The sequence below is a fragment of the Mustela putorius genome, unplaced genomic scaffold (genome assembly GCF_011764305.1).
Source record: "Mustela putorius furo isolate JIRA1106 unplaced genomic scaffold, ASM1176430v1.1 tig00000827_pilon_pilon_pilon, whole genome shotgun sequence".
Taxonomy (NCBI): Eukaryota; Metazoa; Chordata; class Mammalia; order Carnivora; family Mustelidae; genus Mustela; species Mustela putorius.
This window is the reverse complement of record NW_025421489.1, coordinates 856,609-882,680: the sequence shown is the minus strand read 5'-3', so window position 1 is coordinate 882,680 and position 26,072 is coordinate 856,609. Positions and strand designations below refer to the sequence as shown.

At 38.5% G+C, this 26,072-nt stretch overlaps 1 protein-coding gene across 5 annotated transcripts in view; it reads right to left on the bottom strand.

Annotated features, from left to right (window-relative positions):
- Nucleotides 1-92: 92 nt before the first annotated feature.
- The window catches only part of LOC101691422 (protein adenylyltransferase SelO), a 56,116-nt gene continuing 30,136 nt past the window's right edge, over nt 93-26,072 (bottom strand). Inside the window, exons 18-21 of one of the 5 annotated variants that reach the window (XM_045084959.1) lie at nt 19,916-19,995; nt 18,002-18,230; nt 17,765-17,908; nt 16,096-16,224 (exon numbers count right to left, since the gene is read on the bottom strand). In XM_045084959.1, the coding sequence (XP_044940894.1) occupies nt 18,216-18,230; nt 19,916-19,995 (95 nt within the window). In that variant the 3' untranslated portion in view covers nt 16,096-16,224; nt 17,765-17,908; nt 18,002-18,215. Of the gene's footprint in view, nt 720-4,909; nt 5,143-15,869; nt 16,225-17,764; nt 18,231-19,915; nt 19,996-26,072 lie in introns of those variants that run through there. The other 4 variants (XM_013058944.2, XM_045084958.1, XM_013058943.2 and 1 more) reach the window with 4 other exon arrangements.

Genomic DNA, 26,072 nt, shown 5'->3' with positions numbered 1-26,072 from the left:
CTGCTTCGGGCTCTCTGCTCGGTGGGAAGTCTGCTTCCCCCTCCCTCTCTGCCTGCTTGTGATCTCTCTCTCTGTATGTCAAATAAATAAATAAAATCTTTTAAAAAAAAATGATGAAGTGTTCTATACTTTAACTAAGCATGTTCCTAAGATAGGATAGAAGGTAAATGCTTTACATTAAATGTCTCCTTGTGCACAGTAACTCTTTCCTGTTCATTTTTGTTTTGTGATGATCTTTGATGTCAGATGCAGTAAAAACATGGTGTTTCTGAGACCTAAGGAAAGCCTGATCAATATGCAGATATCTGGGACAATACAAGAAAGTTGTTAATGGCAGAATTTTCTTAGGAACTGATTTGGAGACGGAGAGCTCACACAGGTTGTCTGTGGCCACGCAGAATTGCCCCAGTTGCTTCAACCTGACATAGGCTACTGAACCAAGCCTGTGAGGTTCAGGACAGAAGATTGTTCATTAGATTTACCTGGATCTTAATTTGTTCAAAATGACCACCTAGTTCACAGATGAGGAAATGCATTAGTACTTGAGAAGAATAACTTAGAATTCAGCATCTCTTCAATCGAAAATATAATAATCCTTTGCCAATCAACTCTTGATTTCAGAGTATAAAAACCCTGATGGTATTTTCCAGTCATGTCCAGAGCAGGAAGCAGAAGTGTTCTCCATCCCACAGCCACAGCATCACGAAGAGGAAGGGACCCTGGAAAGGACCCACTACATTAATTAGGATCATGACTTTACGTGACAAAGCAAAGACTGCTTTGCAAATCTAGAGCCATCTTGAGCAAAAAATAGGACTTGATTACACAATTCAGAGCAGAATGCCAATACCTGAGCCACATATGCCCCTAGACTGTCGAGCAGGGCCTAGAACTGGTACCTGGAAATTCTTAGTGTTCCCCTCTCCGCATCTCTGCTCCTGTCCATATGCCTGCTTCCTGGTCCCTCTCTTTGCAAACACTGTTACTCGCTTTGAGTTGTCACTCCACTTTTCAGCTCCTGTGATGGAAGACAGTCTCACTCTCCAACTCCTGCATTTCTTTTCGCATCTGTCTAGAGGTCAAGACAGACTGGTGGTCTACCTTTTAGCCCCACCTGGGAAAATTCTCTAAAAGAGAACCTCATTGGCATGAGTGAATAAAGGGTCATTGCTCAGCCACATCACTGGTAGCCAGAACATAACACGAGAGGTACTGGGACCCATCACTGGGGATCAAGAAGGCTCAGAGAGTAGGATGAGGGCACTGAGGGGGGGAAAGGGAGAGCTGTGGTGGTTACGGGCTTCACAGAAGAACCAGAAAGTGTCACTTCAAACATATTCCCAACTTAACAGAGAGAAATCGGACCTGACTATGTGCTTAACCTCGACCTCACAGAGCTGGGTCCCAGCCCCAGTTTCCTAACTCCCATCCATACCATAACTTTCCTTTACAGGGGAAAAAAATATAAAAATTCAAACATTAAAATGTTTGTGAGCATTTGATAATATGAATTTTAGGAAAGCTCCTGAAAAGAAGTAACTGGTTTTGTAGTCAAAGTATTGATAGTTTTAATGAACAAAAGGGTTGACTACTCCATTCCGTTTGCCTGTACGGTGGACCAACTTTGATCTCTGCTGTGTGAGTATCAAAGAAAGAATCCAGTATTAAGGTCTTTTAAGTCAGGAATCTTAGAGACTGGGCTGCTTTTGCCTCATCTTGAGGCAGAAGTTTGCTTTCAATAGGCCCAGGCACCAGATCAGGAGCTCTGTGTGATTTTCATTCAAGTAGAACAGAATCTCTGGTGTCTTGCAGGAAAGTCTTCACAAACACTACTTACACATGAGTCTACTTAGGTCAGCCTTGAAAATGTACCAGAATTTGTTCCCCTTTCATGAAAAGCGTAGCCATAAATCTGGACGTGAAGGCAGTACCAGCTTTGGGATCTAGGCAGCGATGAAGGAACTATGGTATTAAGACAGTAATCCTGGGGCGCCTGGATGGCTCAGTGGGTTAAAGCCTCTGCCTTCGGCTCAGGTCATGATCCCAGGGTCCTGGGATCGAGCACCACATCGGGCTCTCTGCTCTGCAGGGCGCCTGCTTCCTCCTCTCTCTCTCTCTCTCTGCCTGCCTCTCTGCCTACTTGTGATCTCTGTCAAATAAATAAATAAAATCTTAAAAAAAAAAAAAAGACAGTAATCCTGTATCAGAACCTAAAATAACTCCAGAATTTTGTGCATAATGTTGCCAACAGGACAGAGATCCAGGTAATAGAATAACTGCGAAGCAAAATAAAATAAAACACGGGTTTTGATCAAGTTTACAAGAAACAAGATTTAACATGCCAGGAGATAGACTCTCCTGCTTTCAGTGGGTCTCAGAGGGAAATGAACATTTAAGCTTCTACTGTGTGTTTTACATACTTTATTTAGTCATAAAAACAATGGCTGGTATGATACTGAAATTATCAAAGTCAATGATAACTGAGACTTTGAAGTTTGAGATCTCTTTATGGCTTGATATACGGTCAGTTTTTATAAATGACCCACATGTGTACAGTTACAATGTACTGCCTGTGTTACTTAGTACGACCTTCCTAGGCAGGTGGCTTAAGACTTCCACAGCCTAATATCTAGTCTGCTTGATCCATTGATTACTTGGAAGAATGTGTTAAAATCCCCTTTGATGAAGGTGGATTGGTCAATAGCTTCTAATTGTACTGGTAAGTTCTGCCTTACATATTTTGATACTTTATTAAGTATAAAAATTTGTGTATTTTCCTGGCAAACTGAATGGCATACCTCTGTGGACCACCATTTGCTTGTTATATTCATACAACTCTTTTCGGTCATTTCCCTGAAAAATCCTTCTATTCATTTACTGTCAAACTTTGTACATCGTGATGTTCCAGGTTTGCCACTTATAAATAGAAGTGAATTTTGTTGTGTTTATATCTAGTCTAGCCATCACTATCTTTTAACTCTTACTGTAACGATTATATATTTTTATTTTTTTAACTCTTACTGTAACGATTATATATTTTTATAACTCATTTTGTACTTTTTTAATATCTTATTTTGTACTTTCTATATTGTCTGGATTTTTCTGGGGCTTTTTTCTTTCTATCTTCTTTTCATGTAACTAAAGATTTTTCTCTTATTCCATTTTAAATCTTCTTATTGAAAAGTTACACCCTGTTTCTTTTCTTTCAATGGCTACCTGTAAGTGACATCATACTTAAGAAAGTCTGAAGTTAAACGATTTTAACCAGGACAATACAAGATGTAAGAACACTTGAATTTCATTTGGACATACACACACACACACAGAGTATTGTTGTCCAGTTTTTGAGTTTTGTCTTGGGTTTTTTCCCCCTAGAATGTCTTTATTACATACTCATTCTTGAAAGATGGTGTCATTCTATATAAAATTCTGGGTTGGCTGTACATAAACTTTAGTAAGTACTAAATAACAGCGAGTTCTTTGAAAAGGTTGTCCCCCTATCTTCTAGCTTCCAATGATGCTATTGAGAAGTTGGCTGTCAAATTATCATTTCATTTTGGTCATCTTTTCTTTCTCCCTCTGGATGATTTTAAGACTTTTCCTTATTGGGATCTAAGTGTGGGTTTCTTTTTATTTGAATGCTTGGGAATCTGCCGAAGCTCCTAATTTTAAAATATGTGGATTTCACTATTCTGGAAAAGTCTCATATATTTTGTTTTCAAATATTGCCTCTCCTTATCCAGTTCTGGAGTCCAATGAAATGTATGTCAGACCTTCTAACTGTCCTTCATATCTCTTAATTTTGTATATTTTCCATAAAATACCTAAGAATTTCATATTTGGTGAACCAATAGAAATGGTATCTTTGGGATGCCTGCGTGGCTCAGTGAGTTGAGGTCTCTGCCTTCTGCTCAGGTCATGATTCCAAGGTCCTGGGATAGCATCAGGCTTTCTGTCAGCTGGGATCCTGCTTCCCCCCACTCTCTCTCTGCCTGCCTCTCTGCCTACTTGTGATCTCTGTCTGTCAAATAAATAAATAAGACCTTAAAAAAAAATAAAATGGTATCTTTAATTTCATATTTTATTCGTTCATTGTTGGTATATAGGAATGCAATTGCAATTGATTTTTGCATACGACCTTGAATCCTGCAACCTTTCTGTACTTGCTAATTAGTTTTCTTTTGTCAATTGTTTTTTGATTTTCTACATATACAATTATGTCATCTACAAAGACAGTTTATTTTATTCCTCCCCCATTTATATACCTTCTATTTCCTTTTCTTATTAAGAACTTCCAGTATGATGTTGAAAAGCAGTGGTGAGAGGGGACATCCTTACCTTGCTCCTGACCTTAGCAGGAAAGCGTCTAGTTTTTCACCATTAAGTAAAATGTTAGTGTTACTTTTTTGTAGATGTTCTTTAGCAAGTTGAGAAAATTCCCCTATATTCCTAGTTTGTTCGGACTGTTTATTATGAATGGCTGTTGAATTTTGTCAAATGCTTTTTTCAGCATCTGTTGATGTGACCACATGATTCTGGTATTGTTAATTTTCTCTATTGATTTCCTGTTTCCAATTTCATTAATTTCTGCTTTAATTTTCAATTTCATTGATTTCTGCTTTAATTTTCATTTCTTTACTCTGCTTATTTTGTATTTAGTTTACTCTTCTTTTTCTAACTTCTCAAGGAGGAAGATTAGATTACTGGTTTTAGTTCATTCCTTTTTTGCTGTATGCATTCAGTGTTATAAATTTCTCTTTAAGCACTTCATCCCACAGATTTTGATAAGTTGTATTCTCATTTTCACAAAACACTGTTTCATTCCTCTTGAGATTCCTTTTTTGATTCCTATGTTATTTCAAAGTGTGTTGTTTAATCCCTAAGTTTTGGAAATTTTCCAAGTACCTTCTGCTATTAATTTATAGTTTAATTCCATCATGATTTTGAGAGCAGACATTGTATGATTTCTATTCTTTTAAATTTGTTGGGGCACCTGGGTGGCTTGGTTGGTTGAGTGTCTGACTTCAGCTCCAGTCGTGATCCTGGGGTCCCAGGGTCGAGTCCTGTTTCGGGCTCCCTGCCCGGTGGGGAGTCTGCTTCTCCATCTCTCTCTGCTGGCCGCTCCCCCAGCTTGTGCTCTGCCTGGCAAATACATACATAAAATCTTTTAGAATAAATACATAAATAAATAAATTTAAATTTGTTAAAGTGTGGTTTATGGCCCAAAATATGGTCTGTCTTGGTGAATGTTTCATGTAAGCTTGAGAAGAATGTGTATTCTGCTGTTATGAGATACAATAACCAATAGATGTTAATTATATCCAGTTGGTTGATGGTGCTGATGAGCTGTGTCCTTACTAATTTTCCGCTTGCTGGATTTGTCCATTTCTGACATAAGGGTGTTGAAGTCTTCAGCTAAATAGTGGATTCATCTATTTTCCTTGTAGTTCTATTCGTTTTTGCCTCATGTGTTTTCACACTCTGCTGTTAGGCACATACATGTTAAAGGGTGTTATGTCTTCTTTTTTTTTTTTAATATTTTATTTATTTATTTGACAGAGAAAGATCACAAGTAGGCAGAGAGGCAGGCAGAGAGAGAGAGAGGAGGAAGCAGGTTCCCCGCTAAGCAGAGAGCCCGATGTGGGACTCAATCCCAGGACCCTGGGATCATGACCTGAGCCGAAAGCAGAGGCTTTAACCCATTGAGCCACCCAGGCGCCCCGGGTGTTATGTCTTCTTGAAGAATAAACCCTTTTATCATTCTGTACTATGCTTATTTATCCCTGATATTCCTTGCTCGAAATTAATACAGCTATTCCAGCTGTCTTTTGTTTATGTTAGCTTGGTGTATCTTTTATCAACCCTTTTAATTTTAACCTGTATGTATCCCTGTATTTAGAGTGGATTTGTTGTAGCCAGAATATAGTTGGGTCTTGCTTTTTGACCCACTCTGATAATCGTTATCTTTTAATTGGTGCATTTAGACCCCGGTGTTTAAATCAATTATTCACGTAGCTGGATTACTATCTACCGTATTTGTCACTATTTCCTACTAGCTGCCCTTGTTCTTTGTTTCTCCTTTTGTCTTTCACTCTTTTTCTACCATTTGTGGTTTTATTTTATTTTTTTTAAGATTTTATGTATTTATGGGACAGAGAAAGAGAGAGAGACAGAGACAAAAACAGAGAGCACACACAGCAGGGGGAACAACAGAAGGAGAGGGAGAAGCGGGCCCTCTGCTGAGCAGGCAGCCCAATGTGGGACTCAATCCCAGGACCCTAGCCTCATGACCTGAGCCCAAGCTGATGCTTAACCAACTGAGCCACCCAGTTGCCCCCCATTTGTAGTTTAAACTGAACATTTATATGATTCCATTTTCTCTCCTTTTTTTAGCACATCAATTATACTTTTTTCCCCTTTTTTTTTTTAACTTTGTTAGTGGTTTCTCTGGAGTTTGCGGTATATATTTAAAATTAATCCATGTCCAATGCTTCATGGGCAGAGCAAGTATTTTATAACAATGTTTTTTATTCCTCCCTCCTGCTTCTTATATCATTACTGTCCTTGATTGCACTTACATATAAGCCATAATCATCTAAGACGTTGTTGTTAGTGTTGTTTTTAACAAACTGTTATCTATTACATTCATTAAGAATAAGAAAAACAAAACTTTCTTTTATGTTCACTTATTCCTTCTCTAATGCTCTTTCTTTCTTTATATTTCTTTATATATATTTTTCTTCTCCCTAAAGAATTTCTTTAAGCATTTCTTGCATGGCAGGTCTGCTGGCAGCAAATTTTTCTTTTCTCCCTCTCTTTCTTTTTTTTTTCTCTCTTTCTTTTGTGTCTAGGAAAGTCTTTATCTGTCCTTCACTTTTTTTTTTTTTTACACACTTCATTTATTAGAGAGTTGGAGAGAGAACACAAGTAGGCAGAACAGCAGGCAGAGGGAGAAGAAACAGACTCCCTGCTGAGCAAGAAGCCTGATGTGGGACTCGATCCCAGGACCATGGAATCATGACCTGAGCCGAAGGCAGCTGCTTAACCCACTGAGCCACTCAGGTGCCCCTGTGCTTCACTTTTGAGGGATAAGTTTGTAGGATACAGAATTCTAGTTTGGTGGGGTTTTTTCTCTCAATGCATGAAATATTTCACTCCATTCTCTTCTTGCTTGCATGGTTTTTGTAAAGTCAAATGTTAATTCTTATCTTTTATCCTCCATTTATAAAATATTTTATTCTCACAACTTCTGGGATTTCTTATTTATCTTTTATTTTCTAGATTTTGAATATGATATGCTTAAGTACTGGTGGTGTTATTCAGGGAGGGGTTTATCCTACTTGGTGTTTGCTGAGCACTGTGGATCTGTGGTTTGGTTCTGGCATTATTTTGGGAAAATTCTCAGTCACTACTTCTCTTCCTTTGTTCCTAGTATGTGTATAATATACATTTTGTAGTTGTCCCATAGTTCTCAGATACTCTGTTTTGTTTTCAGTATTTTTTTCTCTTTGCTTTTCAATTTTAGAAATTTCTATTAACATATCCTCAAGTTCAGAGATTCTTTCATTAACTGTGTCTAATCTACTAATGACACCATCAAAGGCATTTTCACTTATAGTTTTGATCCCTAGCAATCCTTTTTTATTCTTTCTTAGATTTTTCCATCTCTCTGCTTACATTGTCCATCTATTTTTGTGTGTGTTGTCTACTTTTTCCATTAAAGCCCTTAGCATATGAACCGTGGTTATTTTAAAATCCTGGTCTGAGAATTTCAACATTCCTGCCATATCTGACTGTGGTTCTGATGCTTGCTATGTGTCTTAATAGTGCTTTTTGCCTTTTAGTATGCCTTGTGATTTCTTTGTAAAGCTGGACGTGATGTGTTGGGTAAAAGGCACTGTGGTTACTATGCCTCTAGTAATATGATGGTGAGGTGTAGGGAAGGAAAAGTATCCTATGTCCTAGTTAGCCTATGACACTGGGCACTGGTCTGTGCACTTCACAACTGCTTCCCAGGTTTTTTTCCCTCTTAGGTAGGACGAGATGGTTACAGAGGCTTAGAGTCAAGTATTTCCCATCCCCGACATGAAAGGCTAGAGGAGGCTGGTGTTGGGCATTTTGCTTTTCTCTGGTCCGTTAAGCTGTGATAAAATCTCATTAAGGTAGGCTTTGGTAAAATATTTTTTCCTGCAGGCAGGTCTTGTTAAGAAGAATGAAATGCTCTGGCATATTTCAAAATGGCCACTTTCCCTGCTGGAAACATGAGGGCATTTTTCTCAGATCTTCATCATGAGAACCTGGTATAACTCCTGGAAATAAAACACAAAAGTGTGAGAATAGCACATGACTGGATCTCCTTGCAGTTCCTAACTCTCAGACTTGTAACACGTCTCTCTCAAAAATCTAATAACTAAAGCAGAAGCTTGGAACTTAACTTGGAAAGTTGAAGCACCTACCATAGAGCTCTCAGGTCAAAAATAAAATCAATATGAAAAATGCAGATTAATGGGGTGCCAGGGTGGCTCAGTCAGTTGGGTGTCCGCCTTTAGCTCGGTCATGATCCCGGGGTCCTGGGATTGAGCCTCATTGGGCTTCTGGCTCAGCAAGGAATCTGCTTCTCCCTCTCCCTCTGACCCTTCCTCCTGCTCATGCTCTTGATCTCTATCTCCCAAATAAATAAATTTTTTTAAAATTCAGTTTACCTAGAAACTAATGACAATGAGAATAGCCAAAGCAGTATTCACTAGAAATTTTATAGTCTTAATTTCACGTATTAGAAAATACAATTAAAAATAAACAAACTGGGGTGCCTGGGTGGCTCAGTTGGTTAAGCGGCTGCTTTTGTTTCAGGTCATGATCCCAGAGTCCTGGGATTGAGTCCCTCATCATGCTCCCTGCTTAGTGGAGTGCCTGCTTCTCCCTCTCCCTCTGCCTTCTGGTCTGCCTACTTGTGCTATTTCTCTATCAAATAAATAAAAATTGTTAAAATAAATAAAGAAATGAACCAAGAGTATATTAAAGGAAAGTCAAAGCTAAAGAAATCAGATTTCACTTACAAACAAAATAAAAATCAAACACTGAAAAAATAAAATTAAATTTTAAAAAATTAAACAGAACACCAAAAAAAGCAAATAAATGACCTGAAAAGACCAACATAAAAGACTAAGGTTTAGCAAATTTAACCAAGGATAAAAGATTGAGAACATATATTAAGAAGTTTAGAAACAAGTATAGGGACAAAATTACAGATATGAAAGAAATTAAATATTATGAGACAATAAATAGCACATGTAATATGTGTCAACAAAATTAAGCATCTTGATGGATTAATTTTGTAAGAAACACATGAATTACCAAATTGGATGCACAAGGATACAGAAAGCCTATAGTCTCATAATCACAGGAAGAAATGAAGAATTTTCATCTACCTCATATCAGATTTCCCTTTCTTCTTAATTAACAGAAGATCTAGTTGGAATGGCAACATATCTGGCTAAAAATAGTTTCCTAGACCCACTTTGCAGCCAGAAATGGTCATGTGACCCAGTCCTTGCCAACGAAATGCAAAAATAGAAGTGAGGTGTAAGTAAAAGACTGTTGGGGATTTCTAGGAAGGATTTTTGTTTCCCTGTTACAGGCGCCCTCCCTTCTTCCCCATTGCCTTCCTTCATCCAGACAGGACCAAAGATCAAAGCTTGGAGGTCATCAGTTATTTGCTGACCATGAGGCAACAAGCAGAGAAGGACCAACTCAATGCCATAAAGAGATGGGGGAATGAAAGGCAAGGCTGGGCCCTCAGGACATTGCTGAGCTGCTGCACCAGCCTGGAACGCTTGGTCATACCCTTCCCTCTGTGAGACTCAAACCTCTATGTGGATAAGACGGTGTTGGTCAACTTCCAGTTATTTGCAGCTGAACAAAAAGAATTTTCAATTCCCAGGTGCTGTGAATATCTAGTTAAAAACAAAGAAGACAAAAGCAGTCCATTGAAAGCTGCATATGTTCAACAACATGGCTAAGATGAACCACAGACACCAAAAACTGTTTTATGTACCAGTGAGTCCATTTAGAAAATGTAGTACTAAAGTGCACTTTTTAACACAGTGACAACAAAAACTACAACATATCTAAGAATGGATGTAAGAAATCTTCAAAGTTGGAGGAACCCAGATGGCTCAGCAGTTAAAGTGGCTTCAGCGCGGGTCGTGATCCTCCACCCGACTCACTCACTCTCTCTGTCTTACATAAATATATACAGTCTTAAAAGAAAAAAAAAGAAAGAAAGAAAGAAAAGAAATGTTTTTTAAAAAGAGAAATCTTCAAAGCCTATATGAAGAAAGCTGTAAAATTTTTATTTCAGGACCTAAAATGTTAGGAAACAAATACAGAGAGCCCTTACTTTGCATAGTTCCGACATGCACAAGTTCCAGTAACCACAATTCAGTTAAATAACACTAGTTTCCCAACATTTGCTACCATGGTATTATAACCAAACAGTTGGGTAAAGTACAAACTTCACCGTTAGCATTACAGTCCACAAATCACTATGTAAAAGATGACTATCATGATCAGTGACCAATCATATCACTTCTTTCAAAGTCTGTTAGTGGTTGATCGCTCTATCCTTGTTACTCTTTTTTTTTTTTTTTAGATTTTATTTATTTATTTGACAGGCAGAGATCACAAGTAGGCAGAGAGGCAGGCAGAGAGAGAGAGGAGGAGGAAGCAGGCTCCCTGCTGAGCAGAAAGCCCGATGTGGGGCTCGATCCCAGGACCCTGGGATCATGACCTGAGCCGAAGGCAGAGGCTTTAACCCACTGAGCCACCCAGGCGCCCCTCTATACTTGTTATTCTTATGCATAGACAGCAAAGTGTGTAGTTGCACTGATTCCTTATCTCCCAGTGGTAAACCCACATGACATTTTATTTAAAAAAATGATCACTGGAAAAAGGAAATTGGCCAGTAAAGATGAAACTGCAGTACATAAATGAAAAGCGATAATACTGAAAGTCAAATTCAAACTGAACATAAATGGAGTTATGGAAAAAATAGTGGCAACTCACTAAGATATAGAAAAAATCCTAGTTCTGTATTATGAGTTATATGACAAGAAAAAAAGCCAACAAGCATTGTTCAAGCCACTCTTAATAAGTCTCTTAGAAATAAAATACTTTCTCAATGTTTCTAGTGTTTTAAAGTACAGTGCACTATTAGTTTTACTATTTTATTTCCCTATATATCCATAGCCAACAGTGAAAGAGTTTTTAAGGTTTTGACCAAAATTTTTGAAGATCACAAAGCAATCAATTTTTCCCATTGATTATTTGATCACTTTGCATGGTTTTAGTTTGTGTGGCCACTTTTACAGTAGTACTATGCAAAGGGAAGAATGCCTGTAGCGTGTTCCTGGATGGGAAAACTCAATGTTGTAAAGATGTTAATTCTTTCCAAGTCACTCTATAAATTTAATATAAAACCAACCAATAGGGACGCCTGGGTGGCTCAGTTGGTTAAGCAGCTGCCTTTGGCTCAGGTCATGACCCCACCGTCCTAGGATCGAGTCCCACATCGGGCTCCTTGCTCCGCAGGGAGCCTGCTTCTCCCTCTGACTCTGCCTGCCATTCTGTCTGCCTGTGCTCGCTCTCTCCCCTGCCCTCTCTCTGATAAATAAATAAAATCTTTAAAAAAAAAAAAAAAACAACCAATATCCCAACAAGATTTTTTTCTGAAAATTAACACATAAAAATTCAACTAAAATAATTAACTAGCAAAAAAAACATTTATTTTTTATTTATAGAGAAAGAGCATGTGTACTCTCAAGTGGTGGGGAGGGGCAGAGGAGAGAGAGAAATTTAAGCAGGCTCCACACCCAGTGCAGAGCCCAATCTCATGACCCTGAGATCATGACCTGAGCTGAAATCATGAGTCAGCTGCTCAACCGACTGAGTCACCCAGGCACTCCACAAAGAAAATGTTTTAAAGGAGTAATAATGGGGGTGTCTGAGTGTCTCAGTTCACCAGCTCTTGATTTCAACTTGGGTCATGATCTTAGGGTCCTGGGATGGAGCCTTGCTATGGGCTCTGCACTCAGCAGGGAATCTGCTTCGGGATTTTGTCTCTCCCTCTGCCCTTCCCCCGGCTTCTCTAAAATAAATAAATAAATCTTTTTTTTTTTTTTAAAGATTAATGATAGCAGAGTAACTGTTGAAATATATTATATTAATTGTTGATACTATACAATCAAAATAATTAAGACTTGCATTGCTAGAAGAGCTGAAAAAAAGTCTAGCAGTGAGCTCAAAGATATAAGAACTTATATATGATAAAAGTGTTTCAAACATGTATGAAAAGGATAAACTGACAAATAGTTTTGGGACATTATCTGTCAATGGGGTAAAAATAAACAAATCTCAAAGGGATTAAGTGTACACATTCTAAAAATACTAAAAGAAAATATGAGGAAATACATTTTGTAAAATATAAACAAAACTAAACAAGACATAAAATCCAAAAATACTTTTTAAATTGCCAAATTCAATATATGAAAATTTGTAAAAACCTGTTTAAAAAGGTGCCATTAAAGAATAAAATATTTTTTTTTTAAAGATTTTATTTATTTATTTGACAGAGAGAAATTACAAGTACACTGAGAGGCAGGCAGAGAGAGAGAGGAGGAAGCAGGCTCCCTGCCGAGCAGAGAGCCCGATGCGGGACTCGATCCCAGGACCCTGAGATCATGACCTGAGCCGAAGGCAGCGGCCTAACCCACTGAGCCACCCAGGTGCCCCAAGAATAAAATATTAATGATAGAAAAGAAACACTATTTACTACATGAAAATCAAAAATTATTTGCTACATGAATAATAAAAATTAATATTAAAATAATAAAATTTTCATGTATCAGACTGCAAAAAATACATAAAATAATATCCAATGCTTAGAGTATAAAGAAACTGATATTGTGATATGTCATTGGAAATATCAACTGGTAAAGCCTTTTGGGGGTTCAATTTGGCAGTATACATAAACATTTTTAATGCAGAGACACCTGGGTCGCTCAGTTGGTTAAGTGGCTGCCTTCAACTCTGGTCATGATCCCGGGGGCCTAGGATAGAGTCCTGCATGGGGCTCCCTGCTCAGCAGGAAGCGTGCTTCTCCCTCTGCCTGCCACTCCCACTGCTTCCCCTGCTTGTGCCCTTTCTCCCTGACAAAGAAATAAAATCTTAAAAAAAAAAAATGGGGGCACCTGGGTGGCTGAATGGGTTAAGCCTCTGCCTTCAGCTCAGGTCATGATCTCAGGGTCCTGGGATCAAGCTCCACATCAGCCTCTCTGCTTAACAGGGAGCCTGCTTCCCCCTCTCTCTCTGCCTGCTGCTCTGCCTACTTAACAAATAATAAATAAAATATTTTTTAAAAATTTAATGCATACACCTTTTGACCCAATTAATTCTATTTGTAGGACTCTAAAAGCAAAAACACATAGACAAGGATGCTGTATATATTGGAAAAAAATCTGGAAACAAATGAGTACCAAATACATAAATAATTTGACAAAATATAGTATATCTATACTATGGAATATTTTAAACCATTAAAGCAAATGAAGGAGATCACAATATTCATATTTAACAATATATTTAGCTAAATAAAAGGCAGCTTACAAAACAGCATGTCAAGTATGCCTCTAGTCACAGAAGCCTTATACACATATATAAGTGTATGTTGGTATGCAAGTATGTACATGTACACCAGAAGTCTGAAAAGATACAAGCCTTATAAAACATAGTTACTTCTGGGATACAGAATGGATATAGGAAAGAGGAGGAAGTAGAGCTTGAAGGACGACTTCACATCTTTTCAATATACTTATTTAAAACATTTTTACATGAGCATTTATTACTTGACATGAGCAATTGTTACATTAACAAAAAAATAATAAATTAAAATTTTGTGAGGTTAGGACTTTTGTTAGTTTTAATAATGTATCTTTTTGCTATTTTGTTTTTTTTGTTCTTGGCTCATATCGTTTAGTTTTAGGCAAGGTTTTAGCTCAGATATTGGCTATCATTTAACAAGCTCTGTAGAGTTTCAAATATTCACAAAGCTTTAAGCATCTAAACTGTGATCTCTAATATTATTTCCCTGAATGAGGTCTCCTTAGAAAAATTACTGGCTCCAGGGCTAAGGCAAGAAATATGCACAATGAACCTGGAACATCTTTCCCCATCAGAAAACAAAGCTATCGGGCGCCTGGGTGGCTCAGTGGGTTAAGCCGCTGCCTTCGGCTCAGGTCATGATCTCAGGGTCCTGGGATCGAGTCCCGCATCGGGGGCTCCGCTTGGCGGGGAGCCTGCTTCCCTCTCTCTCTCTGCCTGCCTCTCCATCTGCTTGTGATTTCTCTCTGTCAAATAAATAAATAAAATCTTAAAAAAAAAAAAAGAAAAGAAAACAAAGCTATCAAAACCTTCTAGGAACGTGTACACGAGGAGCCATCATGAATAAAGCCTCACTGGCCATACGTGGGACAATTCGTACATCAGTTAGAATAGTAACTGCAACAGTCCAAAACAAAATGTGCTTAAATTCAAGAGTTCATGATACTAAAACCAATCAACAAGCCTACTGACTGTCTTTGGAGCATGCTTGGGAGCCAGTTCTTTGGCTTTCCGTGTCTCAGGATAACCAAATAATTAATGATAGAAACTTTTCCTTTATAGAAGGATTCCAGCTAACGATTGATAAGATTAGATTATCATTTGACAACCTTATTGAATCAGTGGGTCCAGGAGATGACTGTTAGTGGCTGCTGATATCACAGAAGGAAACAGCCAATCTGTACTTGTTGGTGGAAGTGCCCACAATTGCCTTCTGATGGCAAGTATTTCCTCCGATAAGTTGAGGGTTTATAGAAATACAGGCAACAGAACGACATGTTAAACAATAACACAGACATGCAACTAGCAAAATGCACACTCTGGGACACACTCTGGGGTAGGTGACCGGCTTTCTTCAACCAAAACGAAGGAAAAAGAAGATGCAAGTGGTTGTACCCAAAAGTATCAAAAGAAACTCAAAGAGCTTTTATCATCTAATTTGAACGTATAGTCCTTACTTGGATCCCAGTTCAAATAAGCAACCATAAAATGATAATAGTGGTGATAATGACTTATAAAACAAAAGGAAAAATCCAAAAACTAGTACTTGGATTTGATGAATTAGGGAGTTGTTCAGTTGTCTTAAGATATGATAATGGTATTGTGTGTGTTTTCAGTCATTAACGTTTGGAGATGCACACAAAAATATTTGTAAATTAAGTGAAACACATCCAGGAACTTATGTGGGGATATAGAAATTATACCTCGATTAAAACATTAACTAAAAATGAGGGGAAGTATGTAGGGACATAGATGAAGTAACACTGATCACGCATTGATAATTAAGAAGCTGGCTGGCAAATCAGGTTCATTATACTATTCTCTTTACTTTGGTTAATGTTTGAAAACTACCATAATAGACAAAAAGGCTCTAGGAGTACAGTTAAACTACATACTGATCTGATGTGCCCCACAGCACTGGGTACCTAGCATGTCTTAAATGAATACTTACTAAGTTCATTAAAAGATTGCCACAAGAGGGGCGCCTGGGTGGCTCAGTGGGTTAAAGCCTCTGCCTTCGGCTCAGGTCATGATCCCAGGGTCCTGGGATCAAGCCCCGCATCGGGCTCTCTGTTCTGTGGGGAGCCTGCTTCTTCCTCTCTCTCTCTGCCTGCCTCTCTGATCTACTTGTGATCTCTATCTAATAAGTAAATAAAATATTAAAAAAAATGATTGCCATAAGATTTTTCAGTTATTGAGAGTAACACACGCAGTTGCCAAACACATTTTATTATTCCACTGAAGTTCTTCATTAGAACAAAAATGATCACAAAGTTGTTCCAAAGAATAGGTCCAGTTTATATGATTAAAAAATATTTGCAATCATAATCCTTTTTATGAAATGCGGCGTTATCATCAAAATGTGATAGTCATTAAGAATTTATCAAATAGATAATTCCATGTCAAATTCAATGACAGAGTATTCCTTAATTTATTTACCCTAAACTAAGATGAGCAGCTAACTCTGAGGTCTTTAGCCCAAGAAGGAGTGGGTGAGGCGTAGCCTGCTTTTTCAGCGGCAGAATGCTTCTGGAAAGGATGCTGAAGAACATGCTGGAGAAGACGGACCTGGCAAACAATAGAAGCACACAGATACAGATTTCTTCCTCGGAACCCTTACCAGTTTTCTAAATTCCCAGAATGACAAGGCTAAGTTTATATTTCTTTAAAAATGTTTAATCATTTTGTGTTTTATTAAGATTTATTAAGATTTTATTAAGATTATAGCTGTTACTTAGAATTCCTATCATCCCACAGAAAGTTCCTTGAAGTACTAGTTTTGTGCTAAACAGGAGAGCAAAAACATACCCTGTCACAAACACTACATATATATGTCCCAATAACTTTGAGGTTCTTTTACAGCATAAAGAGAATTATAATTTTCTAAAATAGTTACAAAAATAAAAGAATGTCAGTGGTTTGCAGCCTTTCCAAATCAAGGGCATGGATTCCAACTCATGCTGCTTCCTCATTTGTAATTTGACCCTTGGTAATAGACTGAGGCATCAAAGAACACACCACTTTCAACTAATTCTAGGATCAAAATGTGTATTTTTATCCAGTTATAAAATAAATAAGTCATGGAAATGTAATGTATAGCATGGTGACTAGAGTTAATAATACTGTGTAGCATATTTGAAAGTTGTTAGAAAGTAGATCTTAACTCATCAAAGTAAGTCAAGCAGAGAGAGTCAATTATCATATGGTTTCACTTACTTGTAGAGCATAAGGAATAACACGGAGGACACTGGGAGATGGAGAGATGGAGAGAAGTGAGTGGGGGGAAATCGGAGGGGGAGACAAACCATGAGAGACTGTGGACTCTGAGAAACAAACTGAGGGTTCTGGGGGGTAGGTAAGGGGTTGGTTGAGCCTGGTGGTGGGTATTAAGGAGGGCACGTATTGCATGGAGCACTGGGTGTGGTGTATCAACAATGAATTTTGGAACACTGGGGGAAAAAAAACTCATTACAAGAAAAAAATTTTGTAACTGTCTATAGTGATGTTAACTAGATTTACTGTGGTCATAGTTTCACAATATATACAAATATTGAATCATCATGTCATACACATGAAAGTAATATAATGTTACATGTCAACTATACCTCAACTAAAATATGCTTTTTGGTGGTTTTGTCATTTCCTTGGGTATTGACAAAGGAATGCTTGGTTCTGATAGAAAAAGGTTCACGATTATCTATAATAAGAAAGTACTAAGAGATCAAAGGGTATTACTGTATTACTAATATTTTAAATAGGAAGACTCATCATAATCAATATGGTGCTCTTAGAGCCCCTCTTAATTTCCCCAGGTGCTTTCTATACATCTCCTTTTATTGAAGTTACTTTTATACCTGTCTAATCTCACTTGCTAACTAAAAATCTCCCTGAATGCATTTTTCTATACTTCTTCATAGCACCTCACATAGATTCTCAAGAAATGTTTGATACAAGCAGGTAAATACAAGTTATATGTGTAAAGGGTTCCCTGTACAAAAGTTTAAAAAAATCTTTTTCCTTCCCTGCATGAGAATTAAACCACTAATTAACTTCCTAGGTCTGTTCCCCTCGTCACTCGATAAGACACTATGACAACTGCATATATTACCATATAGCATTGCTTAGGACCAACAAGCAGCTTCTGGATGGGAGGTCTGTAAACACCTGCCAGAATGCTTCAGGCTTTGTTTAGTGTGGTGACTTGGTACAAGGCAGATCTCTTGTGGGGACACTGGAAACGATGCCTATGGAGCTGTGACAAGAGATACGGGTGTCTATGGAACAGGAAGGTTTTAAGCCAGGGCTGCCCCTGCATCTTCCCAGGGTGGGCCTCGTCTCTGCACACCTGAGCCTCGCTGCTGCGCAGGGCTGCTGGCCTGGGTCAGCCCCAGGCCTCCTGCGAATGGGGAGCCTGATGCTTCCCTGCTGGTCAGCCTGTCCGTCCTCCGTCTGAGTTGGGTGGGGCCGAGAGCCGAGAGCAGCCAGTGTTAGTCTTGTGAATCTGCATGTTCACTTGAACCAATGAAGACCTCTCTGCGCCCACGGTGGGCAGTGCACCCTTACTCAGATATAATCTGGGGGAAGGGAAGACAACAAGGAACAAAAGATAGGGAAGGAAGGGAAAAGAAGCCAAGGGACAGCTAATGAAATAATGTTTCCTCTTCTCAGCTTAGGCTGACTTAACGATAAACACGGAGCCCTCCCCTCCCCTTCCCTTTCTCTTTAATACCATAGAAAGATTGCATTTTAAAATGTTCTGTTTTCTAAAGTGAAAACCTGGATTTGTCAGGCTAATGAAACTACCAAAATAAAAAGTTAATGCAAGTCCCAAATGAGAAATAGAGAAAACCAGGGGCGCCCAGGTGGCTCAGTCGGTTAAATGTCCACCTCTTGGTTTCCTCTCACGTCATGATCTCAGGGTCATGAGATCGAGCCCTGCATCTGGCTCCGTGCTCCGTGGGGAGTCTGCTTGAGATTCTCTCTCTCTCCCTCTGCCCCTTCCCCCACTCACACATGCTCTCCCGCACTCTCTCTAAAATAGATAAATCTTTAAAAGAAAAAAAAAAGCAAATATAGTTTCTCTTTCATGCTAACTCTGATCACTTGGTTGTGACCACATACATGCTGTGGCGGGAATGATTCTGAGGTGGGACCAGGGTCAGAAAGAGAGCCATGAGCATCGATAACATCTACTCCAGTACACGACAGTGACAGCATGAGTTCCAAGGCCAGTCCTCTTCTAAAACATGCATTATGTGCACTACATTTTCAATAATTGATTATGAAGTATTTGAAGCATACAAGAAGGTCTGCAGGACAATACATGAACCTCCATGTACCCTCCAGCCAGCTTCAGAAATCAAATACTTCCAATAGCATTAGAGCCCAGAGTGAGTCTCCTTCCCTAACTCAGATCGCTTCCTCACCTCGAAGTAACCACTGTCTGAAGATGATGTTTATCATCTTTATTCATGTTGTTACTTTTATTATATATGCATGCATCCCCATGTGGTGTACAGTTTTGCATGTTTTGCACTGTATTTAAGGGGTGCTTGTCACATGCCTTTGCCACTGTCTTGTCTTGCCAAACATTATATGTGGGATTCATCCAGGCAGATTCATGTAGATTTCGTTCATCCCATCTTCACTGATGTCAGGATTAGTGGACCCACGTGGCTAGTGCCATGGACTATAAGCAAAAAGCTAATTCCCTCTGGAGAGATGCACCCTTAAATCAGGCTTCACTGGGGCATCTGGGTGGCTCAGTCGGTTAAGCATCTGCCTTCTGCTCAGGTCATGATCCCAAGGTCTCAGGATCAAGCCCCACATCAGGCTCCCTGCGTGGTAAGGAGTTCGCGTCTCCCTTTGCCCCATATCCCACTCATGCCCTCCCTCTCAAATAAATGAATAAAATCTTTGACAAAATCAGGTTTCACTGGATCTCAGAGATTGAAATCCACAAGTCCAAAACATAACCAATAAATAGCAGAATCAGACCCTCAGAAATTTGAATAATACAGATATAGGATAAACTGAATCTCTAAAATTTTAAATCCATTAAAAAATAAATTAGAAAATATGAGAAAAGAAGATTCACTGAAAAACAAAAAAAGGGAGACCAGGCAGCGAGAATTCTGGGAAGTTGGTACTGGCAATGGTCTGGTTTAGCATGTCTACATGCTACAAACAACATAAGTGTGCTTAAAATACAATACATTTAAATTAATAAAAATAAAGCCAGAAGACTCAAACATCTTACCTCTGAAAAATCATTCCTTTCTGCTTTTCTCACTGCGGACTCTGCCATCCAGTTCTTCAGTACATATCTAGGATTAACAGCTTCAGGGGGAAAAGCATGTTTTGGAACAATAAATTACTAAGTCCACACAGGCCATATGAAATTATGACACAAATTAGATAAGCTTTAAGAACGGTGCTGGAAGGTACAAATGAGACGAAATGATTGGCATCAGTCCATTTTTATTGTTTATAACAATGTACGCTGCTATGGTTTAGAAAACACTTTTTGGAACATTACGAGCAATACTGTGTTTGGTTTTTCTCTTCAGTGTTTCATCATTACTTTGGTTTCTTCACCATGTTCAGTTCCCTAAGCACTTCCTAAAGCACGGAGAAAGTAGTCAAGGCATCTGAATTAGGCCTTTTCGCCTAGGTGGAGGTTGGGGAAGAGAAGGAGCTGCTTTTAACATCTTTAAGCTCAGAATTCAGATCTGACTTAGTAGGACTGCTTAATATTAATGCTGCCAAAAGCAAACATGAAAGGTTACATGCAGGAAAAACTCTTTATAAATTTGTATTTTTGAGAGTAAACATGCATTTTGTCATTTTAAAGGAATTATAATAATGGCACATTTAGAAAAATTCCAGAAACTGTATCTTTAGTTGAGATGAGCCTTTTTGAAAATATTTTATCCACTGAGTGGAGAGGAGGGATACTTCTCCCCACTAGCACAAAAGAAATTGAGTGGACTCCAGGAATCATCATTTTGTGATTCTCAAGTTTGCTGAGCTACTTGAATGGAGGAAATACACAAATTCTTTCAACTTGATTTTAACGATCTTCTAAGATATGACGTATAATTTAATGATATCATAAGAAGTGCCCTGTGACCCAGTGATTCTGTAGGAGCATAGTCTCTGAAAACAGATTTAAACATAAAAAGTTATTATTTAGGGGCACCTGGGTGGCTCCGTGGGTTAAAGCTTCTGCCTTCAGCTCAGGTCATGATCCCAGAGTCCTGGGATCGAGCCCCACATTGGGCTCTCTGCTTAGCGGGAAGCCTGCTTCTTCCTCTCTCTCTCTCTCTCTGCCTGCCTCTCTGCCTACTTGTGATCTCTGTCTGTCGAATAAATAAAAAATCTTTTTAAAAAATTAAAATTATTATTTTTAAAAAATATTTCATTTATTCATTTGACACAGAGAGAGAGATCACAAGTAGGCAGAGAGGCAGGCACAGAGAGAGAGGGGGAAGCAGGCTCCCTGTTGAGCAGAGAGCCCCATGTGGGGCTCGATCCCAGGACCCTGAGACCATGACCTGAGCCAAAGGCAGAGGGTTAACCCACTGAGCCACCCAGGCGCCCCATAAAAAATTAAAATTAAAGTTATTATTTATATTAAGGAAAACTAGAAACAATTTAAATACTTAGTAGGGGAATAGTTAAGTAAAACACTGCATACACTTTCTAAGAAATATTGTGCAGCCGTTAAAAATGTTACATTATAAAAGCAGGAGAAAATGCCTTGTTTACTTTTTAGCAAAAGAAAGAAAGACCTAAATTATACCATTGTTTGATTACTACTACATTTTTTTCCTAATGAACACTCACAGAAAAAGAGAGACTAGAAGTAAATGTATCAAAAAGTAAATAATAACTATGGGAAAATGGGATTTTTTTTTTTTTTGGTCTATCAATTTGCATTTTTCAAATTTTAAAGAATTCATACAGTACTTGTTTAAAATAAAACACATATACACAGAAAATACATACAAACAAAAAGGAAACCAACATGCAAAGGGAATTGTGGAAATGCTTAGCATAGGCAGAGGGAGAGTGGAGTCTTCCAATGAAAAGTTTGACCAAAACTTTCATAGAAACCTAGGAATTTCATAGGGTATTTCATAGACAGGCATTTCATAGAAACCTAGCAATGAAATATTGTTAAAACATACTGGAGATCTCAGCTACAAAACAGAAGTGCTTTGGACCAAGTTATAAATATATAAATATGCATTTGTATATATATGTAAATAAATATACAAACTACTTGGAAATCAGAAAATTGTAGATCTGTTAAGATTCTTTGAGGAGTTATTGGATTCTGTACTTTTTTTTACTTTTTATTTTTTAATGTTTTTTTAAAAATATTTTATTTATTTATTTGACAGATATCACAAGTAGGCAGAGAGGCAGGCAGAGAGAGAGAGGAGGAAGCAGGCTCCCCGCTGAGCAGAGATCCCGACACGGGGCTTGATCCCAGGACCCTGAGATCATGACCTGAGCCGAAGGCAGAGGCTTTAACCCACTGACCCACCCAGGCGCCCCGGATTCTGTACATTTTTACCTACTTGGGAACTTTCTCAACTTTTAATTTTAAGCAGTGGGTTATGAGGATTATGTCCACACACAAGCCCTGCCAGAGTTCCATGTAATGCGGTATTCCCTGATCCACTGGGGTGTCCCAAATTCTCTTTGTAGTTTTAGCTTTGAACAATGTGACTGTACAAAACGGGGGGCATGTAATAGGGGCTGAGTATATTTTTCTGAAGAAGCAAATTTAGTGCTGGAAGAGATTTAAAACTATGATTTACTGACTACATCATAATATAAATAAAGCATGTCATTGCTACCATCCAATTGGAAAAAATTAACATATCAGAAAGTCAACAGACTCGATGATCATAAAACACTAAACTCTTCAAATTATTAAACACAACTAATCTCTAATAGGCTGGCAATGCAACTGGAAAATGGTAGTTCTATTTATCCTTTATCTAACTCAATAAAAATAAATCTTACTCTAACTATTAAATAGTTATTAAAATACTTGAAGAGAAAAATTATTATAAATACAGCATCTTCCATTGTTCCTTCTGTTTCCCTCTTTTTTTTTAATGTCCAGGAAGAAGAATTAAGAAGGAAATTTTTCTTTTATTCTATTATCTACAAAAGGTCAGGTCTGAAATATCTACTTGAGGTCACAGTTTAAATTTATACTACCCCCTTAACAGAGAGCACTTTCACCTTGATTCCCAAATGATCTTGCTTAATTTCTATCGAGAGTCCTTAGCACACAAAGGAAATGTCTCAGACTTGCAATCATACAAGCATTCTCTGTGTGTTCTTTTCCCAAAGATAAGTTTGTGCACAGCCAATCCCAGTCTTGGCCAATTCATTCTCTGTGAGCATGCCCTTTGCCAGATGACAGATGGGGAAGTCTGCGAACTAGGCCTGGGGTTGTATTTTCCAATGAGGCGCACACCCAGGATTTCAACATAGTTGGCCTGGAGTGCTAAAACACCTGTCCTCAGGATAAGCAAAGTTCTCCTGAGCATGTGCCACACATTCACAGCTAGGCACAAAGAAAGCAGAATTATGCAGATGCATTTTCAGACTCACAACCAAGTTGGGTTTTTTTGCAGATGCGGCTGTTTTAGAGCTTTTTAAAACCTCCCCCCAGCAATATAAGCCCAGTCATATAATGCGGGAGCCACAATGGCTATTCTCAGGGCACAGTAATGACAGGAATAAAAAGCATTTATGAAACAAAATTTTACTGTGATCTTGTGCTGGGTGGGCACTATGTGACACAGAAGAGAAGTGATCAATGCCCTTTGGTGGTTTATGATCATAGAGTTATTTGGAGGCTTAAAAATAATAAAGTTTATAGAGTTGAGTTTTTTTTTTTAAATCTAAGACTAAAACACTCCTCTTTGATGTTCCCTTTGCTTGTAACTTGGAGCATTTACAAAAAAAAAAATCTAAAGCAAATCTTCCCCTGGAATCCCTGGTTGGCTCAGTATGTAGAGCATGCAACTCTTAACTGTAGGCTCGTGAGTTCAAGCCCCATGTTGGGCGTGTATACTTTAAAAAAATCTTCCCCTAACCTACTATTGATTTTTTAAAATGTTTTGAAACAACATGCAACAGCAATATATTTTTAGTCTTTGGGTTTCTAAAAAACATAGTCATTCCAGTCTATTAAACAAAGATATTGAATGTACTCTATACTAACGTAATAGCTGATACGTACTGAGTACTTACTATGTGCCAACTACAATCTCCCTGATTTTGTGCAACAATCCATGATGTAAATGCGTTTTACAGATGAGGAAACAAAAGTGAGGTCAAATGGATAAAAATGTTTTAAAACTGGACTGTCCTGGCACCTCTGTGGTTCAGTCATTAAGCACCTGACTCGGGCTCAGATCATGATCCCAAGATCCTGGGATCGAGCCCCACATCCGGCTCCATGCTCAGTGGGAAGCCTGCTTCTCCCTCTCCCACTCCCCCTGCTTGTGTTCCCTCTCTTTCTGTCTCTCTTTGTCAAATAAATAAATAAAATCTTTAAACACACACACACACAGTACTGTCACAATTGCACAGTTTTAATTTAGTTTAAAAAAAAATCACTGTATACTAGAAATGAATGAATTTTGTTATATAAATTATACCTCAATAAAGCCACTAAAAAAGTATATACACACCAGAAAGAGAAAAAGAGGGATGAAGGAATCAAGTGACCCACTTGATAACATCTAGGAAATAGAGAGCTGAACCAGAGCTCAGGTACAGCCGGTCCAACCCCAGAAGCCAGGCCATGCTGCCCCTCTAAAAAAAGAAACTCAGGTCAAGAGGTGAGAAATGAAGACTCTGTAAGGGAAATCACGAACAAGACTTCCTACACTGGACACTCTTCTTAGATATTTTATTTCTTCATGCCTGTTCAGTTCAATTCCACATCCCTGGACACACTGCTACATGAATTTGTGCAATTTCTTACATATTTGCATTTTCATATCTATCTATCTATCTATATGTATCAAAATATATAGTAATAAGTACCTTTAAAAAAATAACGGAGCTGTCATTATGAACTTTTCTCAGACCATTGCTCTTTGTAGAAATTTACGTTTCTCCCTTCCTAGAGAACACACTGTTTCAGCATTCCTACTTCTCTAGAGTAACTGACAGCTGCAGCCTTGAGTTCATTACATTCCTCATTAACCACCTCATCCATCGTGCCATAAGCAAACAAATCCAAATACTCAAGATGGCCACCACATGTGGGTCTTTCGATTTCTTCTTTCTCTTAACTGCTGAGCGTCCGCCTTCTGAGCTGGCTTAAGAATTCTGTGTGACTGCACCTGTGGCTGGCAACGAGGTGGCTGGCAATGACATCCATGCTGAGCCCCAAATAGATCACTCACTTCCCTGGAAAAGCTAAACTTGGTTTTATTTCTATGATAATGCCCTGAGCTCAAGAAGGAATCTCATTCCGTAACGTGACGTGGAATGTGAGCGTCATCCTTATTTCATCCCCACGGTTCAGCCACCCTGACGACACGCACCAGCTCTCTAGACGAGTCCTAAGGAAGGCAACAGGACTCAAGGACCTTGGACCTTCTGTCTGAACTTCTTTGATCTCGTTAGAATCCGCACTGCGGAAAGAACTAACTTCCTTTTTGTTCTTCTCCAATCCTAGTGTGAAGTCACATGATAAACTGAAATCGATATATAGAGAGGATTCCTCTTTAGGGCCATCACTTACTGGATGCATATTATGGCCCATGCACTGTACCAGCAAACTTTACATACATCATCCTTCATCATTATAACAACGCCGCAAAATATCCCCATTTTACAATAGCTAAGGGCCTTGAAACTCAAGAGTTAAGTATCTTTCAGATCATACAGCTAAAAGGTGGCAAGAGGAGATTCATCTGCCAGATCCCCAAACTCACATTCTTCCCATCATAACCCAAACTACCTTGCCTCTCTACCATCTCTTAGGACAATACTATTTTTAACATCGACATGCAAACTTACTAAAAGTGAAACTGTTATACTCCGTTAAAGGACATTTAGAAAAGCTTGTAGCTGACACTTCAACTCAACTAAAATATACTCAACTAGAATTATTCTAGTTAAAAACAGGCCAAAAGGGTGCTTGGGTGGCTCAGTTGGTTAGGTGACCTTTGGCTCAGGTCATGATCCTCGAGTCCTCGATCGAGTCCCGCATCCAGCTCTCTGCTCAGTGGGGAGTCTGCTTCTCCCTCTGACCCTCCCCTACTTGTGCTCGCTCTCTCAAATAAATAAACAACATATTAAAAAAAAAACCCAAACCCAAACCAAAAAACAACCCTCAGCTGTTACTCAAGTAATTACATGCTTTT